At 40.7% G+C, this 22,081-nt stretch overlaps 1 protein-coding gene across 4 annotated transcripts in view; it reads left to right on the plus strand.

The window, feature by feature from the left end:
- The window catches only part of znf536 (zinc finger protein 536), a 255,016-nt gene extending 239,598 nt beyond the window's left edge, over window positions 1-15,418 (plus strand). For all 4 annotated transcript variants that reach the window (XM_072671541.1, XM_072671544.1, XM_072671543.1 and 1 more), the window contains one exon: window positions 14,562-15,418. In XM_072671541.1, the coding sequence (XP_072527642.1) occupies window positions 14,562-14,794 (233 nt within the window). In that variant the 3' untranslated portion in view covers window positions 14,795-15,418. The remainder of the gene's footprint in view (window positions 1-14,561) is intronic.
- Window positions 15,419-22,081: the final 6,663 nt, after the last annotated feature.

Genomic DNA, 22,081 nt, shown 5'->3' on the forward strand with positions numbered 1-22,081 from the left:
GATGTTAGCATATAATTCACCATCAGATCCCAACAGTGGACCGTGTTCAGGCTCTACGCAGGAAGAGAGGTCATCTATAGAAGTGCACTCTCATCTCTTTTCATTTGAAATCACTATTCGATCTTATCCGACTCTGCAGCGTTACACACACATGCACATATATACGCGTACACAGAAATGGTCATCCATCACCATCCGAGAGCTCTAGGTGAATACCGGGAATCTACACATACACACAGACAGACACACACACACACACATACTGTGTAACCACATGCATTATCATTGCATGCACAGCAGTAGCGAGTAGTGCCCTTAGTATTGCCTTACCTTTACTGTACACACACACACACACACACACACACACACACACACAGAAACACACACAACACACATATATATATATTTGTGTTTGTCGATACGAGTGTGGATATGCTTTTGAGTGTCTGTGTCTTAAAAAGAGAGAGTGTGTGTGTATGTGTGTGTGTTTGCTCTCAGGCAGGGGCTTATGAATCGATGATCATGTGGTATAAGGGAGATAGATGGCGGTGAGCTCCGTCTTGTCTCCTCTAATTGTAAAATATTAGTTACATTAGAGTGAGTGCAGTGATTAATGGAACTTATTTGGAGGTGGCCCTCTCCTGGTCCGCCCCTTCTAAAGTCCTCTCCACCGACTTCTTCCAAATTGAGTGATTTCACTTAGAGCAGACAAATAGGACTCAGAGAGAGAGAGAGAGAGAGAGAGAGAGAGAGAGAGAGAGAGAGAGAGAAAGAAAAGTGGAAAGGGGAAGAGATGGAAGAGGAAAAGATTGTGAGAGTGAAACAGCAAAGACGTTCAGCAGCAGCTGAGAACACAGAGCAGCAGTCGTTGTATTACTGATCAAACACATCATAATAGTAATGTTCGATATCCTTTACTGATCATTGAATGAATAATGAGTAAAATATCATCACTGTCATGCAAAAACCTTATATCTCCAAAACAGCAACTTACAACTTTCAGTGTAAAATGAGTTTAGTCTGACATTTGAGTCATTGTGGAGCATTTCTATTGGTCTGTTTTTCATGAAAGTTTGACACCATGTAAACAACAACTGCCAGGTACAGAGATTATGCCAAATCAAGAAAAACAGCAAAAATGGAAATACAAGGTTTAACAGAAGAGGTACTTTCCTTATTTTCTTCCTTTAACATTTTTGTCCTTAGAAATACTTTATTACGAAAACTTAGATATTAAATAAATAATTTAATGCACCACCAAACAAAATCTGCATCTTTATGTTATCATTTCTTTCCTCATTTGTCATGTTTTCAACATCAGTAGTTTGCTACTTTGGCCTTGTCCAGAGTGCAGACTTTGAAACGTCTCTGATCCAATAAAATAAAAAATAAATGATCAGTTCATTCAGTAACAATCACAGTTGTTGTCACATTTTTTTTATTTATACCTCCCTAAACATTCATCCTTACCACAACCATAAAAACCATGTAAGACAGACGAGAAGCACATGTCAGCAGTGAGGAAACTGACATTTTGATGTCTGGAAAAGTCCTCCTGATCATTATTCAGCATCATTGCCATGTATATACTGTTATGGCACTATTTTGCAATTTAAACTAAAAATAAATAAATAAATAAATACATGTATATATATATATATATATATATATATATATATATATATATATATATATATATATATATATATATATATATATATATATTAAAAGTGCATTGTACTGAATATTGTTAGAAAATCCATGACCTAGGCTCTTTTTGTCCTGAAAACAATGATACTTGTTATAAATGTTATTACCGCAACACATCAACCTGGTTGTGATGGTAACAAAAGGTTTTCAGTTTCTTCAGATGTTATATTTTTACATGCTTAGAAATTAAAGTTAATTTTATTGCTTCCTAAAACTGTTTTTTATGAAAAAAGAGAGCTCTACAAAATATGGTAAAACAGTAAAGGAGGCAAAAAGTGAGTGACCCCTCTGGAAGTACCTGCACTATTTCTGCCATGTCTACAGTGTCACTTTAGTATATTTTAAGGCTTATTGTAATTCTATATAAATTCAGTCTTGGCCATCATTAACTCATACTTGTTTACTCAAAAGCATGTAAATCATGTAAACCTGTAAATTATTACTACTTTTATTTTACAAAAGCTGAGAGGGTAAAGAGAGGCCTGATTGAAGAATCAGCCTACAGCAGACAAAATAGTGAAAAAACAATAATAAAGGCATTCATATTTTAATGTTCAGTATCATTCACCACTTATTTATGAATAAACTACATTATATCAGCAATATTATTTCCAAGATAAGAACTGAAAGGCTTTATGAACTAAGTGTGGATGAAGTAACTGCAGCACATCACTTTATTCAGGCTGTTTTCACAGTTATATCACTTGTACACACCAGCACTTAGATTTTGACATTTTTCTTCATATGTTATTAATAAAAGTGGTTCTTTAAAGGGTTCTATGGAAGTGGTTCTTCTATGAGAGAATCCCTGTGGCACCTTTATCTTTAGAAGTGTGACTACGATGAAGCTAATATTGTAAGTAAGCACTGAAGTGTGGCTATAACTCAGACACATGTAAAACAGGCAAATGCACAAATGATACATTTGAAACAAGTAACTGCAGTGAATCACTTCATTTGGGCCGTTTCCTCATGTATTGTGCTCGTATGCACCTGCAGGCCTCTAATCTTATCAATAGCAGCCCAGTGCTGGTGTGTAGGACGCAGTGTTTCCTATACCGGCAGACTGGATTCTCCTGCCTGGAAGCAGAAACAGTATGTCATTGATAGGGGGAACTGTTACAGAAACATGAGCAGCTCATGCTGACCTGACCTGATACTTTCTCTCCCTCGCTCTCGCGCTCTCTCTCACGCTCTCTCTCACGCTCTCTCCCTCTCTCTCTTACACAGATACATAAATTCCTCCTCTCACCCTCTCTCATCTTTGTTTATATCTTTATATCTTTTCTCCTCTGTGCCCAGTGGAAAGGAGGACGTGCGGACTGCTGTTGTTTGGCCTATTTTAATTGGCCGAGAGACCTTGAGGGGCACCTGGTATCTAGGGGCACTTTGACTCACTCTTCCTTGCTCTCTCGCTCTCTCTATCTTTCTCTTTCTGCTGGACTGTGAAGGACAGTATTCATTGTGCATGAGTGTGTGTGTGTGTGTGTGTGTGTGTGTATGTTTGTGTGTGTGTGTGTAAGGTCTTTGTTTTGTACATGTACACAACCTATATATGGGATACTGTATTTAGGACTATATATATATATATATATATATATATATATATATATATATATATATATATATATATATATATATATATATACACATAATGTAGTTTATTTAGTGGTGAATGATACCGAACACTAAAATCTTAACGCCACCTTCTTAATTCTACACTCATTATATAGGCTCCACTGACCACATAGGAGCACTCTGTAGTTCTGTAATTCCAGGCTGTAGTCCATCTGTTTCTCTGCATACTCTGTTAGCCTCCTTTCAGCCTGTCCTTCAATGGTCACGACCCCACAGGACTGACCACCACAGAGCTGGTATTATTTGGATGGTGGGTCATTTTCAGCACTGCTGTGACACACTAACTAATTTTGGTGTGTTAGTAGTGTGTGTTGAGTGGATCAGACACAGACAGCAGTGCTGCTGGAGTGTTTAAACACTGTGTCTGTCCACTCTCTATTAGACACTCCTTCCTAGTTGGTCCACCTTGTAGATGTAAAGTCAGAGATCATCCTCATCATCAGAGGTCATCCTCTAGTCCTTCATCAGTGCCCACAGGATGCTGTTGGCTGGTTGTTTCTGGCTGGTGGACCGATCCACTCGTACCACCAGTACTACACTACTAACACACCACCACCATGTTAGTGTGTCACTGCAGTGCTAAGAATGACCCACCACTCAAATACTACCTGCTCTGTGGTGGTCAGTCCTGTGGGGTCCTGAACATTGAAAAATAGGGTGAAATAGGCTAACAGAGTCTGCAGAGAAACAGATGGACTACAGCCTGGACTTACAGAACTACACAGAGCTCCGATATGGTCAGTGGAGCTGATTGTAGAAAGTGAATGAGTGTAGAGACAAGGAGGTTGTTGTAAGTTCTCTGTCAGTGCAATTTTGTCCCGCAAATGTATAAAAACAAACACACACATGGCCACGCATGCACACACTTGCAGACATCCATCATGTATCTGCAGTGATAGGTCAGCAGTAGAATGTGCAGCTCTGAGCTCTGCTGGGATGGACAAGGAAGAAAGCAGAAGTACTCATGAACTCTACATCCCTAGGCCACACACACACACATGTCGAGACTGGCTGACACACTACTCTCATCAAATGATGAATATACTGGCCTTTACCCATGAGCCTTAGTAACTCTCGGCCAATCGTAGTGCTGGATCTGGGTCCATTGTGGAGCCACTTGGTCTGGCTTCTTCAGCTGAAGATCTGCTGATCTGCTGACTTCAACGTTTTCCATAAGAAACTTTGATGTCTTCAGCACACTGTAACAAGCACAGAGATCAAGTCATGTTATGGAGCATGTGGACCAGTACACTTAGAAATGTCACTGGTTTATGGTACATTGGCATTATTTAACTATTAAATTATTAGTATGTTAAAAGGCATATAACAGCATCTTCTTCTTCTTCTTCACATCTGCTAGTCCTGGTCAGGGTTGTGGTGGGTACATAGCACATCTGGAAACACTAGGCACAAGGTAGGAATACTCTAGAAAGTGCTGTAATCTATACACACCCATGTCTAGTTAATTTAGCATAGCCAGTCCATCTACTGGCACATTTTTGGTAGGTGAGAGGAAATCACATGGACACACAACCAAACTTCTCACCAACAGCAACTGGATCGAGGATGGAATCTACTACCCCAGGCTCCTGGTGCTGTATAGCACAAACACACTACCTGCAGTGCCACCATGACAACCCATGCTTATTCTTATATATCATCGCTGTCATACAAAAATCGTGTACACTGTATGGACAAAAGTATTGGGACACCTGTTTGTCTATTGTTTCTTCTGAAATGCAGGGTATTAAAAAGAGTTGATCCTGTTTTTGTTGGAGTAACTGTCTCTACTGTCCAGGGAAGATGGCTTTCTACTGGATTTTGGAGGAGCATTGCTGTAAGGATTTGATTGCTTTCTGTGCTGAGGCGATGCATAGTGCAGAAAAGTCTCCAATGCTCTGCTGACTAAATAACTGCAGAGCTCCAACCCTGCTTTTAGAGCTGTGAAAGGGAACCAACTCCATATTAATGCCTATGGATTTCGAATGGGATGTCATAAAAGCTCCTGTAGGGGTAATGTGAAGGTGTCCCAATACTTTTGTCCATACATTTTATTCATATCTGAACAACCAGCCATTTTATTTACACAGATCAAAGGCATACATACTAAAATCAGCAGCATATTAAGGAGATGTGTTTCATATTTTGTTGCCAGGAGAAAATTTGAGATCCGGCCCACTCACAAATTTGTCATGCCCACCTAAAACAGCAGTCTTGGTGCCACAGAAAAGTGCAAAACTTTCAACTGATGCCACAAAAATTCCCTGTGAAACTAACTATGTAATAACTATATATTTATGAAGCTTCATACGAACACTGATTTAGTGTAAATGAAATGTACTTATTAAAATAATAACTCAAGACTCAAAAAGATTGATCGTCCTAGAAATTTATATATATATATATATAAAAACAAAGCAACGAGACAGAGAGCGTGCGAGAGAGAGAGAGCATAATGAAAGTGCGAGAGCAATGCAGAAAGAAAAGAAGTGAGTGAGAGAGACTATTTCTGGGCTGTTGTTAACAGGTCCTTCTGGTGCAGCAATTAATGATCTAGTTCAGTATTTAGCATGGGACCCGATTCCCCAGCGAGGCTTTTGGAGATTTTCTTTTGATACAACAATTCCTCCCCTCCCTTTCTGTGTGTATTCCTATGAGTTATTTGTGTGTTGGTTTTCTAGTTAACCAGCAAGCGAGACCACTCCGCCAATTCCCCAATCCACAGCCCAGTTTTCATGAGAGCAGCGTTCAGCACTAAAGCTCCTAATAAAGAAATGAAATCAAAATAAAAGGAAATAAATTCCCACTGGTGCCGAGGATGCTGGATGAGGATTTTTCATAAATCAACAGATCCTCTCACAGTCTCCAAATAACTCGCTGTTGGTTGATGCGGAAGATAGAGAGAATAATTAACAAATTAACAACTCAAAAGATTGCTGTTTCATCCTACAGTCAGGTAAACTACGGCCATTGATTTAACACGAAAGGAATAAACAGCAATACGATGTACAGTTAAACACAATGCACAGGTATTATGCTTTGAACTCAGCAGAAAACATTTTTTACATTATTTACAACTTCATGCGCCTTGAGTATCAGGATGATTATATCTGGATAAGGCCAAACCACATAAAAGTGCAAGTGTAAAAACACCCAGAGACAAATCCGATCACTTAAACCATTTCAGGAGGTGGTCTGAGACACATTTGAGCCATGTTTTAGCAGTGTGAACACATCCGTCTCTCCAAGACACATTCAACAACCAAAACACCTCCTATTATAACCCAAACACCTCCCAGTACAACCAGTACAGCATTAATAACTACCATGCAAATTTTGCATATTTGCATATTTATAGAGTACAGTCCGACTAACCCTACACTATTGAGTGTAAATGCATGTGGCTAAAATCTTGGCAGGATACAAACCAGATACTAGTCACATGAAGTGACCAGATGTAAACAGAGTCATAGATAGACAGATTTACACACTGACTGACTGACTGTCTGACTGACTGTCTGACTGACTGACTAGATTTCTAAGCATTACTGTAAGGATTTGATTGCATTCAGCGGCAACAGCGGCAGTGAGGTCAGAATGTTGGATGACCACCAACCCACCTCAGCCCCAACTTAACTCTTCCCAAAAGTATTGAATGGAGCCCTGACCATCATTCCAGAGGACACAGGTCCACTGCTCCTCAGCTCAATGCTGGGGGTCTTTGTGCCCCTTCTAGTCCACACCTGGCATTAGGCATGGTACCAACAGGTTTCTCGTTCATCTGCTCCAGAGTCCTATTCTATTGGCAGTACTTCTCTATAAGGACTAGACAAGCTGTGTGTTTGTGTGTCTATGTGCATTTGCACATCCATGTCAGCAATGGGTGCAACTGAAAGAAGCTGACTGCTTTTATTAGAAGGAGTGTCCACAAATATTTGGACACATAGTGTATATACATACACCACTATCTATACATATAAGCATACATATCGCACATTCTGTACAGAGGCAAACTGACTGACTGATAGGTAGGTAAGCAGATGGATGGATGGGTGAATGGATAAGGAAGTAAAGTGCGTTATAATAAAGTTATAGTGGAATATTTTTTTACATTTTTCGATATGATAATTTTATGAAAATCACTAATGGTGATAATACCAGTACCAGTTCTGTCACAAAAAGGTAAAAATTGTGAAAAAAACAACATGAAAATCATGTGCTTTTCACTATAAAGGCCCAGTGCATTTGAACAGCACTGGCAGTGAATGGAGCTGCATTAAGGCCGCCTGTAGCTGTGTACTGGTAACAGTGTATGGACTGCTACAGCGGGGTCAGATTTGGAGGAGTGTAATGTGCGGCTTTAGCGTGGTACCAGCGGGGTTTCGGGAGCAGGTGGGGAGAGATAGTGCGTGGCGCTGGAGCGTTGCGGGGGATTTGGATGTTTGGACGGCGCTCTTTGCTGAGTAATCTCCCAGCCTTTATAACACACAGGTTATTATTGGCCGACAGATGGTGCATCACATTTTACTGCTCACACCTTCTGTGGCTCGTGCTCTCCCCAGACACTCTCGCGCTTTCTCTCTCTCTCTCTGTTTTTCTCTCTCTTTTTTCACTCACTTCAGAGAGAGCGAGGAGGGTGACACACACACACACAGACACACACACACACACACTTACACAGAGAAAAGGCCTGTACTCACGCATACACTTTGGCACGTGCCGGGTAAGAATAAAACCCTTGCAAAGAGAAATGAGGTGATTTTGGGATCTCTGAGGGAAGTTTCAGTCAGGAACTCGCCACAGGACCACGTGCACTTACCCTACTGCCGGCACACGAGCAAATTCCCTGCTGTACAGGTTAATTAGGCAGTGCTTTGAAAGGTATTGGCCTAGTCTACATTTACTTTACTAGAAACTCACCCACTGCCCAAAATCTTCTCATTACCTCATTAAAATGTGTTTAAATACACTATAGGTCCAAAAGTTTGGGGACACCCCTTCTAAAGAATGCATTCAGCTACTTCAAGTTGTACCCATTGCTGACATTAATGTGAAAATGCATCATGCACAAACACACACAGCATGTCTAGTCCCTGTAGAGAAGTATTGCCAATAGAATAGGACTTGCTAGAGCACAGGAACCTAGTGATGGAACTGTTGGCACCAGTCTAATGACAGGCATGGACTAGAAAGGTATAAAGGCCTCCATTGCTGACACAGATGTCCAAATGCCTACACACCACCAATAGAATAGGACTCTATGGAGCAAACCTGAACTTATCAGCACTATAAGTGGATGGCACTCTGTTCTGGGAAATAATGGTGCTCCATTTAGTGCTTTTGGGATGAGTTGGGGAGTTGGGGATGAGATGGGATGGTGGTCGTCCAACATCCTGACCTCACTAACGCTCTTGTCGCTGAATGCAATGTTCCAAAAAATATAGAAGAAGTTTAATACCCTTGATTTTGGAGTGTCCCAATACTTTTGTCCATATAACATGTGAAAAAGTAAAAAGCAGCAAAAATTTAGATACAACTTTATGTCATTGTGTAATTACAATGTGATATACGTCATTGTGAGGTGTTATTACACGTAAATATTGAAGCAACAGTGAAGCGCAAAGTAACGGCTGTAGATTTCAGACGGCTTCAGAAGTTCAGACGCTAGTGGACGCAGAGACTGGGTTCATTTCTGCAGTGTGGGCAAAGAGGATATGCCTCAATCACACACACTGAGAAAACGGAACTCACTCAGACTCTCTCTCTCTCTCTCTCTCTCTCTCTCTCTCTCTCTCTCTCTCTTTCTCTCTCTCTCATTCCAGTGTTTTCATTCATTCTCTGGGTTGAATTACTGTTTGCGAGCATCTGAAAGTCATTAGAGGTTCTGCAGTCTGTCAGGTGCCAGTTTACGTGCAAACACACACACACATGTACACACACACACACACACACACACACACTCATGATACCCCATACATTATTATTTTTCAAACAGATGTATCATACAAAAGTTGAACACACACATATGCAGACACACACACACACACACACACACACTCAGAGACTCACAGTATAAAAGTGCTGAAGCCCTGCAGGTTCTTTCTGCTGTGCAGGGTTGGGGATTCGTCATGTGCTGATGAGCTGCTATAATAATATATGAGCAAATCACAAGCATTCTGCAAATTAATCATTTCTCTCTCTCCCCCTCCCCTCTCTCTCCCCCCTCCTCTCTCTCTCTCTCTCTTTATTTTCTGTTTCTCTCTCTCTCTCTCTTATTCTTACATGCATTTGCTTTCTTCCAGTCCTTTCTGCCTGTCTTTATCCACTTCTCTGTCCTCTTCCTCTCTATTTCTCCCTCCCGCATTCTCTTACTCTCTTTTACACGCACACTATATAGACAAAAGTATTGGGACACCTGCTCATTCATTGTTTCTTTCAAAATCAGAAAAACGCTTAATAAAATCCTGCTTTTGTTGGAGTAACTGTCTCTACTGTCCAGGGAAGAAAGCTTTCTACTACATTTTGGATCAGCATTGCTGTGAGGATTTTATTGTATTCAGCGACAGGAGCGTTAGTGAGGTCAGGATGTTGAATAATCACCATCCCAACTCATTCCAAAAGTATTGGATGGAGCACCATCCATCATTCCAGAGAACACAGTTCTTCCACTGCTCCACAGCTCGATGCTGGGGGGCTTCATACCCCTCTATAGCTTGCGCCTGGCATTAGGCGGCATGGTGCCAATAGGTTCATCAATAGATTTGTCTGCTCCAGAGAGTCCTATTCTACTGGCAGTACTTTTATACATGGACTAGACATGCTATATATATATGTGTGTGTGTGTGTGTGTGTGTGTGTCTGTGTTTGTGTGCAATTGCATATCTGTGTCAGCAACGGGTGCAACCTAAAGTATCTGGATGTGTTCATTAGAAGCGGCGTCCACAAACATTTGGACACAGTGTATTTTCTGTCTGTCTTATCTACTCTTACTTTCATCCCTCCCTTTTCCTTTCTCTACCTCCTTCTTTCTCTGCTCCTCATTCATGCACACACACACACACACACACACACACACACTCTTTGTTGTGCTGCTCTTGCAGGGAGGTGAGAGCCACTCTCTCACAGATGGTAACTCTGGCATCAGATGGAATTTATATAAGAGTGGTTTTGATTACATGCCAAACCACCACCGTGTGTGCCTGCCTGTGTGTGTGTGTCTGTGTGTGGGTGTGTGTGTGTGCTTGCTTGCATACCACCACACCAACCAAACACACCCTGGGTTTACATCTCTTTGTATGCCATCATATGTATCGTGTTTATTTGTTTATATATAAGCTTGTGTGCTCTCATCTCTGTTAGAGTGTGTGTGTACATCTATCTGTGTGTGTGAGAGAGAGCAAGAGAGAGATATGAGGAAGACCACAAGAGGGAGTATGAAGAGAACGAGTGTGAGGAAAGAGAGATTTTAGCGGTGATGTGAGTTAAACTCTCAGAAAGGTTAGACTGCTGGAGAAGCAGCGGATGGATAACGATTCAATCCTTCTCTCCTCAGTCATTCCGCAGTAGCAGGACGGCGCGAGAGGAAGAGTGGGAGGCAGAAATGGAGTGAAACGGCAGCGGGCTGTTGGGGGAAGTGGGCGTTATCGTTCATTTCCCCTACTCCTCCACTGTCTGATCTCACTACATGAGGCCTTCAGGGGTTAATTAGGCAATCCTGATAATAGTACACTAATGAAAACGAGTGCTTGCTCTCTCTTTCTCTCTCTCACTGGGTCTCTCTGTCTGTCTTTCTCTCTCACTAAACTCTGTCTTTAGGTGTATCTGGTTTGTTGTTTATGTGCTGGTATGTTATAGCACTACGTCATGTGCAGTAATACCAAACAGCCACGTTAGCTATGTGAAAATAGTGCTGGTGGGTGAGTTCTGGTTTAAGTCACTCAGCACCTCACAATATAATGGAGCCTGGTGCTAATTCGGTACTGTGGGAATAGGGAATGTGTGTGTGTGTGTGTGTGTGTTGGCATCGTGGTCTTATTAAAGTAGGACAACGTGGGCCCACTGCTTTTTCATGGGTCTAAACCCCAAAGGCCAAAACAAAGGGTTACAGAGACTGTAAGATGTAGAAACATTGAATTGACATGCCGAGCAGGTGGAGAATGTTGTAAAAATGTAAAGTCAGGCCAAATTAAAATGGTGAACTATCTGATTGCAGAGCTTTTTTTAAATAAACACCACTTACTGTAGTCAAAAATCCTTTTAACTCACATTGTTTAGTTCGGGATCTTGATTCGGTCAGCGAAACACATTGGGTTGAACCTTAAAAACATGCTATAATTAAATGTGCTGTAGGTCAGTTAACAAAAAAGTTCTAAACCTTAAAAACACTTTTTTACAGAGCAGTGTGAATTGATCAGTGGATTTCTAGTTGATGAAATGCAATTATGCGGTTCTGTTCAATGCTGTATTCATATGTCTGCTGATAATAAACTGTAAATGTTTCTGTATAAAGTTTCTAACTTTTTCTTAATAATGTATTTATATTTATTTATTAATATTATTTTATTTTGCATTTAATTCTGTCTAATTGAATCTAAATTAGATTAGACATTTGCTAATATTTGCTATTTTTTTATTACAAAAATAAATGACAAAAGTATCATATTTATTATTATTTCTTTTTCATATTGTATTTTTTATATTAAATAATTATAATATAATAATAATTAGCTAGCATTACCTCTTTCTGTTCCTCTATTTCTTTTCCATTTTCTCTGTCCCCTTCTGCCCTTCCTCCTTCTCTTCCTGACCTGCGCCAGGCTACAGTGCGTGTGGATCTTTTATTCATACAGGATTAAAAATGGATGTGCTCCTTACCTTAGACGGACCCTTGCTATGACAATAACGGAAAGCTCAATCCGTGTTTTGCTGGCACTTCGGGAGAGAGGGGAAAGAACAGTGGGATCGAAAGCGAGGGAACAAGGGAGGGGAGGAGGGATGGAAGTAGACTTGTTGGGGGCAATGCTGGCTCTCTCGCTCTCTAAGTGTAAAATGGGATGAGGAAATTCTGCCTCTCGGACTTAGCGTAATGTAAGGGAGTGTGAAATTAAAGGGCGCATGAATAAGAGGAGGGGGGCCTGCATTGTGTGTGTCGGCGGGCTCGCTTATCGAAAAATTCAGACAACTGGAACATCTAAAGCTCCAAAACTTGTAGCAATCCCCTTTGTGCTGGAGCCTGAGCAGACATTGTAGTCTTTGAAAGCTGCTGAGACTCCAAAGCCAAACACAAAGTGCTTATAAATCCTGTCTCTCTGCTGCCACACACAGCGTTGGTGTGTGTGTGTGTGTGTATATATATATATATGTGTGTGTGTGTATGTGTGTGTGTGTGTGTGTGAAATTGTGCACTTCTATATGTGTGTGTGTGTTGGGTGGGGGATTGGAGGTTGTGGGGGGGGGGGGGGGGGCGTGTGGAGGGGTATCCACATTGCATTGCTGCCACACCTTTAATGCAACCTCTTTACATGCAGTGGACCTAGCCGGCTGCTATTTTAAACCCCATGTTAATTTGATTTAGTGCTTTTCAAATTGAATTGAACAAAATGGAGAGCAAATGTACTGTTATTAATGTCCTAAAGTAGTGCGCAGCTGAAAGTGTCTAGCTCGGCTTTAAGTGGGCCGAGCCGATAAGAGAGCGCCGATATGATAGGCACGTAATCTGCATCTCTCAAACAGGCTTGTGTGGGCTATTAAAAAGGCCATTGTGTACAATGCAGTCATGATCAGATCCTACTACAACTCTTCTGGCTGCCAGCTTTACAGAACTTTGCTCAAAGTTGTGCAGGGCACCTCCGCTGCAGAAAGCAGAGCTGAAAGGCTGAGAATGTTGGCTTTGTAAAGAACGTCCAGGACTGTCTTCAGCACATACAAAGGAAACCCGAAGCAAACAGGCTGTAGCTTTTTGTCACTGCTGTAAAATAAACCGTGCATCTCAGACATCTCTCTGTCTTCTGTTAAAGGAGCCATATCCTGTTCTGAAGGCTGAGTTTGTGTATTTTAGATACCAAGAATTCAGTTTTAGCGTCCTTTCTTCATCCATTAGATCTTTAGAATTAACCAGGCCATTTTTGTTACTGTATATTTAAGGCTAAAATATAATCTAAGCAATCTCTGGTCTGATTGGCCGCCTTTCGTTGTGCCTCATTCAAGAAATTGCCTGTACCCCACAAATAAAGGTGCCTTAACGAGTCACTTTGAATGATGCAAAACATCAGATAAAGGTTCCTCAAACCAGTAAAAGGTTTATCATACTCACAAATCTGAGATCTCATGTACAAAATGATGTTTAATGAAGTTTATGAGATCAAAAGTGGTAAACACAAAGATCCCTTTGTAGTAGAGCTGGGCAATATGACGATATTTTATCGTAATGTGATAATTTTGTTATTGTGATAACAATATGCTTTTCTAAGCATATGGAGGATACTCTTAGTGCTTAATAAACACTGATCAGCAGCAGGTTTCATTACTAACAGTGCAATTAGAATGGTTTAATTAGATGAAGAGCAGCAGATGTTGAATAAAAATCACTCACTATTCAGAATAGGAGAGAATCTGAATAGTAGTTTATAAGAATCTGTCGTTACTGATGTGTTTAGTCTGTGATTTACATGTATCGTGATAAATATTGTGTAAGTCTTTCAATATCGTGATATAGTATTTTTACCATATCGTCCAGCCCTACTCTGTAGGACCTTTATTTTTAAGGGGGCATGTTGAAATACTCCTTGTGAATGAGCAGAAAACTGCTGTGGGCTAACTAGATGGATGTACAATATGTAAATGTTAATACTGTACATTTACAAGGCCCTTCTTACAGCGTTATTTCGGTAAAAGGACTGTAGAGACTGGTGGTTCATTTGGTTAACATTATTACAATTAATAATGTTTACATTATAAATTAAATCATTTTATTAAAAAAAAAATCACAAATAATAATTTAAAGGATGGCGGGCATTTTCAAATAGTGTTTGATAAAAAATATGAAAATAATATAATTACATTTATTCATTTTTGAAGCTATCATGTGAAATGATATTTCAACACTACTGACAACTACTATTGAAGTTGGTAACAAGAAATGACTCTTCAAAGGTGACTTTATTAGAGGACAAAGTATTTTCATCTGACCGATTTGATCTCTCTCTATTCCACAGGTCATGGGGGTCAGAGGCCATTCCAGTGTCAGTACTGTCCGTACAGCGCCTCGCAGAAGGGCAACCTGAAGACCCATGTGCTGTGTGTCCACCGCATGCCCTTCGACAACAGCCAGTACCCAGATCGCCGCTTCAAGCGCTCCCGCGTCGACTCAGACGCTTCCGGCAACTCGGAGGACGGGAACCCTCCCTCCTCTGGCCTGGGAAGCACTCTAATGAGTGACACAGCCTGAGCTTCATTCCAAGGATTTTGGAGAAGCCTTGAGGGGTCTGTAGTGACATCAATACCCATCGAGTACCGGCAGTTAGCAAAACACAACCACAGTCATTTACTTTTCACTATGGGACGACAAAGTGTCGGCTAAAACTTCAGCAATGGAAATAAGCATTCCACAGTGTTTTAGCCAAACCAGACTACAGTCAGCAGGTGTGCTACGAGCTGCATGCTTGGAAAGAGTGATCGGATGCTCTTTCAGACAAGAGAGAGCGAGAGGAAGAAACAGAGAGAGAGAGATTACAAAGAGTTTTTAATCATATAAATCATCGCCTGACGAGTGTGAAACCTAATCCGTAGCTCTTACGGTAGTTACCCGAAATGATAGTTGAAAGGACTTAACTGAAGAAAACGAAAAAAAAAGACAGTCATTAAATCCTTAAAGTGACTTTTGGTCCCTAAAATAATGCTTTTATCAGAAAAACGATCCGCACGAACGATTCGGTGATAGTCGAAAAGAAGAGGGGGGTGGAGAAAAATAAATGATGGAAGAGGGCTGCTGCTGAGCACACCCTTCAAGAACATGACACCACCAGTGGCCATTTGCCCAGCGCCACTGACGACGGAGGAAGGATGCAGGGAACGGACAGAGAGGGGGTAGGGGGTGGGATTGTGTGGGGTTGGGTTGGGTGGATGGAGAGATGAGGAGGTGGAGGAGGGGGAGGAGGGGAGGTAGGAGCATTGGTGCCAGCCTGACTGGAGCTGTCATCGCAGAGGAAATCAATTCAACCCTCCTCCCTCATTCACCCCCCCTCTCAGATGCTCTTCAAGAGAAACTGTAGTCGTCGTCTGCTGCAGCCGGGCCGGCGAGGGGTCATTTAGCCCCTTAGAACTGCCCAGCAACCAGCCGGCCCTGCTACCCGTCAGCCCTCCCTCGTGGAAAAGAAAAAAAAATTAGAAGCCAAGATGACCACCAACAGGAAAAAAAAAATCAATGGAGTGTATTTACAGGCCCCATTAGAGTCAGAAGGTGTGTTATTTGTGCAGTTACACTGTGTCACTTGTTTGAGTATCGCATTTTGGGGCAATGTGAGAGGGAAGATGAGGCGATGCGGCGCGCGAATGTGCTTTTCGTGTTAGACAGCGGCGGGACGTGTCATTTTAATTGGTCTGTGTGAAGGTGGATGTATGAAGCGTGATGATACCTAAAGGGATACGGCCTTCACATAATGCGCCGTAGCTTTAGCCAGAACTTGAATGTGTTGCTTTGGGGTTTTGCCCGTGCCTCGTGAGTGTGACTCATGATGGTGATGAAGGAGAAGCAGTGCTCTGAAGAGTTTTTAAGACTTGCAGCAGGACTATCTTCCTAAATGAGAGCTTATGAAGCAGAGATACTGTAGATATGAAGTATATAGATAATCATTTCCCTGCTACCTGTCTCTAATCTATAATTTGGGATTGATTCTCTGTGTGCTTTTTCTTTTTTTAGTTGGTGTTGTCTTTCTAAAACAACGGCTTCAGCTTTATTCCCTCACAATTAGCATTTTACAATTGGGATTTCTCATTTTGCCCTGTATGAGCATTGTGTTCCCAAACCAGCTCCAGCTAGGTCCCGTTTTCTTCCTATTTTTGTTGTGCGTTTGTTGTCCTGGAAGAAAAAAAAAAAAAAAAAAAGATTAACGACACATGGACTTTGGTTCCAATGAAATCAAGCCTCTTAAAGAGCAAAATAAAGTGGATCAACTTTCCTCGTACTTCCTTTTGTTGAAGGCCAGCAGGGGTAAGAAGGTAAATAGAGTACAGAGTATGGGGCTTTTTTTATTGCCTGAGCACAGAGTAGAATAAACAGGGGGGAGGGAGGTTGAGAGGGCTGTTATTATGTTTTGTGATAAAGAGAAATGATCCTGACTTTAAGAAAGTCGATATCTTCCCACTCTGCGAGGAGAAACGCTCAACACTTAAACCCTGGGGCCTTAAGGCTGCCGAAAGGAGTTTACCCAAACTCGCAAATACCCACTCAGCAAACAAAACCTAAAACCCAGACCAGGGCCCACAGAAGCTACATCTCAGGCTAAGATTGGGGGAAATAAAAAAAAAAGAAGATATACGGAAGCAGAGAATGAATGAATGGTTCATGCCTATCTGTAAATGGTTCCCTGTGACGGTCCTGTAATTAAGACCCTTCAACCATAAAGGAACAACATGCTTATTTTTCTTTTTTTATCTTTGGGATAGATTGGGTGTTTAGGATAGTTCTTACTGCCTTACTTAATTCAAGTCGATCAGTTTAACGCAGCTGTTTTGGATAAGCTCGGAAAACGGAAATTGTACCGTAGTGAGCTTTAGAGGTTTCAGTGCACTACTGTGTTTTCTGGTGACTGTCTGGCATTTATTATTCTTTTTTAAATTTTTTGTCCTTCTGTGTATGTATGTGTGCGCTGATGTACGTATATTACAGTAAATAAGTTCTTAAAAAGAGGAAAAAAAAAAACTAGTAAATTGCAAAAAGACATTCCATTAATAGCACTTTTTCAACACTCAGTTTTCAGTCTCAGAAACAGGTATTAACATTATTTGTGACACTGGAAGAGTTTTTCTTTGCCATTCTCTGTATAGGCCTAGTGTTTGTCCATCCCTTATAGTCAGGTGCTAACATTTTCCTCATTCCCTTTTCTCTCCTAAAATATGTTTCTTCTTTGCAATCTTCCCTGAGAATATGTAACCAGGTCATGTTCCTAACAAGTCGCCGATACAGCCACCTGCGTATTTAAAAAATATAAAGAAACTATTGTGCTTCTTTTTTTTGGGGGGACAAGAAAAACAAAACAAAAAAGAAAAGAGATTGTCATTTTTTCTTCTCTATATAATATTCTATAGTATGTGATCCTGTTCATTATTATTACTGTGCGACATTCCTAAATGAAGAATATTTCTATATCAGAGGAGGGCAAGAGGAGTGTAGAGGATTTTGTTGCTATACTATTTGCTCGTAACAAAGTAGATGACTTTGTATTTAAGGAACTATTCTTGGTCATTATTTATTATCATGCATCTGTTGTTGGCAAGAGTGGAAGGAGGGGAAGGAGGAACAAAACACACTGTTCTGATAAAAGTATCGACAAGTGTTTTTTGGGGTTTTATTTCCAGCAATGACTGTTTTCTTTCTGCTGTTTAGAGGTTCTAATGTCTTTGGAGCAGTACAGTTTTATCCAGTGTTTTACGCAATAAAACCTCTACCTCTGAAAAAGCGGCCATTGCCTTATTCCTTGTGCCTTTTTTATGACTTGTTTTATTGCCTCCTTATAAGAGGAATTGCATACACACTCATACACTCTTACACACAGTGCAGTACAGTGCTGGTAGTGGAAGTGCATTTGTGTATCGTACCCATTATGTACACATGCAACTGCCAAAAATGTGTAACAGTACAGTTTATTTAATTCTTACACTACACAATTATGAAGTACCATGTCTAGGGTATAATTAAAATACCATTCACTGTATGATTACTGGGATAATTCTGCAAGCCTATGCAAGCTCAAATGCATATTCTTTACTGTCATGTCCATAAGTATTTGTACAGTGATGAATTCTTTGTAATTTGTCCTCTGTACACCACCTCACTGGATTTGTGATCAGTGTAGACTTTCTGCCTTAGTTCAAGGGGTTTCAATGCCATTTCCATATAGTCGCTGCACTTTCACAGGTTCCAAAGTAATTGGACAGTTGACTGACACGCAGTTTCATGTCCAGGTGTGGTCTGTTTCCTTACAATTTAATGGCAAAGTATGGAGCTATAAGGTCGATGAAGTTGATTTTAAGCATATTTGCATCTGTTATTTGTTCATTGGAACTTTTAATTTGCAGTCTAAGTAAATAAGTCCGTCATTACACTGAGCAAACAAGGCAAACCTTTCAGAGAGCAGAAACTTGTCAAATTAATGGAGTGGTCAAATTAATAATTCTGTACATTCTTACAAAGAAGGAATGCACTGCTGAGTTCAGCAACACCAAAAAGTCTCAAAGACCACAGAAGACAACCAAAGTGAATAATTGCAAAATTCTTTCCTTGGTGAAAAACAAAACAAAACAAACATTCACAGCATCTAGAGAAGTCAAGAAGACTCCCACTGAGGTGTGTATATCATTGTCTGGTAAGTCTGGTAACACTCAAGAACAGAAGGGTCAGATTAGACTGACAGAAAGCATCTAAAAAGCCTGCCCGGTTTTAGAACTAGATCCTTTGGACAGATAAAACTAAGATTAATTTGACTGAGATGGAAAGAAAATGTCCCTGATGTGAAACATACCACATCTTCTTTCAAACATGGTGGAGGCACTGATATGGCTTGTGCATGTATGTATGCCAGTGGAACTGGGTCACTGGTCTTTATTGATACTGAGACTGCTGATAGAAATAGCAGGATGAATTCTGAAGTGTGCAGAGCTTCACTTTCTGTTCAGATTTAGTCAAATACTGCAAAAATAATAGGATGGCACTACACAGTAGCTATGGATAAGGACCCAAAACATACAGCAAAAGCAACAGAAAAGCGTCTTCTGGCAAAGAAATTAAACATTCTTCAAGGGCCGAGTCATCTGACCTCAACCCATTTGATCATGCTTTTCACTTACTGAAGGCAAAACTGAAGTCACAAGAAAGAGCCACAAACATGCAGAAACTGAAGGCGGCTGCAGTAAAGGCCTGTTAAAATCGCATGTCCATGGGTTCCAGACCTCAGGCAATCATTTACTGCAAACTCTTGTATCAAAGTGTTACAAATAATCGTTATATTTAGAATTATGTCATGTCAGCTTGCCCAATAACTTCTGTACCTATGAAAATGGAAGGACTAGGTTATGTAAATTGGTTAATTCAATATTTCTGTTAAATTCCTTGAATCGAAGCTGAAAGCCGACATTTCAGTCACATCTACATTGCTTCATTTCAAATCCATTCACTAGTGCAGGTCACTGTGCAAATACTTACTGACCTCATCGTATGTTCATGTCTACAAATATCATGAAAGTTTCGAGACACCGCTCTACTTAGTTATTTCACTATGAGGTTCACCCATTTCTGACACAAATATGTGATTGCTTATGCATGGCTTGTAGAATCTTCATAGAAACCTATCACCAATAAAATGGGACACTCTGAGCCTATGCTTAGCTTTGTCTAGAAGGGTATAAAGCTCCAAACACTCTGTGCTGTGGAGCAGTAGAATTTGTTCCTCTAGAGCAATAGAGCTCCATTCAATACCTCTGAGATGAGTTGGAGTAGTGTTTGGGATCATTCTACATCAGCACCTGATACAATCCAATTCTCACAGCAATCTTCCAACATCCTGTATAAAGCTTTCCCAGCAGAGTATACACTGTTACTGTTTAAAAGGAGAGATTACCTCTTTATTAATGCTCTTAATTTCAGAAGAACCACTGGATAAGCATGTGTCCACAAACTTTTGGACAAGCCCTATAACAGCGACTTTGCAAGTTTGTTCCAATGCATTTCAAACCCCCAGAAGCTGCTGGCGATGCCCATAAGGTTTGCAGGCACTGAAACTGAAAAATAGTCTGGTGACGTGTGGCACCGAAGAGGGCCATGAACGCGCCTAAATGAAATCAAATGGCTTTCATAAACTGTAACGAGCGCCACCTGTAACACTAAGCCCTGCAAAGTCATCAGCGCAGGCCGCATGCAAAAATATAATCGTTAAAATTTAACGCTCGTATACAACTAATGTATACCCCCGCGCGGACCCCCACCCACACGCATTCTCCCATCTTATTTCTCCCTCCCTCCCTAAGCGAACTCTTGCCGAGACAAAGAAAGTGCAAGAGAGAGCAGGGAACAGATGAGAGAGGAGGGGAAATATGAAATAAAATAATAAAAAAAGAGGCCCTGAATTTGAAATGTTGTCCCCAGTGAGAGCTCTTTTTACTGTTAATGGAGAAATACAGTGTGTGGCATCTTTAACGGCCTTTATTTCTATTATACAACACTGAATAATTAACTCAGAGGCAGAGTGTCACGCAGATTTATCTTTTAATTAAAATAGTGCGGTTCACACTTATTTGAGTGGTAGTCCAAATAAACCCAATATCCGAATTTATGTTTTGTTTATCTTCCCGTTAATTATCGAGAGATTGTTCGCCATATAACCCTTCATATTTTCTCCCTCCACTCCCTTTCTAAAGTTGGGAGGTCTGTATCAGAACTAATAAAGCCTTGCAGTCAGGTTTTATTAATTTATGAGTAATTACAAGAACATGGGGAAAAATAAGGTGCCTATTGTGATCTGGATTTCTTTATAAACACTGGAAAGTGTGTACATTACTCACTGCTTTTCCTAAGGTGATATTTCCCTCCTCTCTTTAGAAATATTGACTAATTTTTCTCAGATTCCTCCTTTTGTGGCCAAACCAGCAAAACATCTTTACGCAGAGAAGCAGTTAAATGTAAGTAATGTAGATTTCAAGCCATTCTTCAGATGCAATTGTTGTATTTATTGTGCTTGTTTTCTTTGGAGGCCATAAAAGGTCTTTTTTCCATTTACGTTCCACTTGATGTCTCAGGAACTTCATCCGAAGTCTTACTCTGACCATTTGTTTGATCTTAAGCTTCACCTTGAATGATATAGAGCTACACAGAATGTACACTACGGACAAAAGGACTGGGACACCATTGTTTCTTCTGAAATCAAGGGACATTTTTTGGGGCATTGCTTTGAGAATGTCATTGCATTTAGCAATAAAAGCATCAGTGAGGTCAGGATGTTGGATGATCACCACACCACCCTACCCGCAACTCTACAGCTCATCCCAAAAGCATTGGATGGAGCACCAACCGTCATTCCAGAGAACACAGTTCCACTGCCCCACAACTCAATGCTGGGGGGTTTTATACTCATCAAGCCCACACCTAGCATTAGGCAGCATGGTGCCAATAGGTCCATGCTCCATTATCTGCTCCAGAGAGTCCTATTCTATTGGCAACACAGGGACTCTACAGCGATCAGACAAGCTGTGACAATGGGTGCAACCTAAAGTAGCTGAATGCATTCATTGGGAGTGTCCATAAACACTTGCACATATAATTTCAGTAATATCAATAAGATTCAATGACCTTAGAAGCAGTTAGCATGCTAACGTCCAGACGCCCCATTTTACCATCCCATCTTGTGCAACACCACCCCAACCCCCCATCCTGGTCTAGTTTAATGACTTTACAGTTCCACATTTTTAACAGGTTAACGAAGTGCCTTATGCAGATTATGCCTGATGTTAGCGGCAATGCTAACCG

This window comes from Salminus brasiliensis, chromosome 25, assembly GCF_030463535.1.
Source record: "Salminus brasiliensis chromosome 25, fSalBra1.hap2, whole genome shotgun sequence".
NCBI lineage: Eukaryota > Metazoa > Chordata > Actinopteri > Characiformes > Bryconidae > Salminus > Salminus brasiliensis.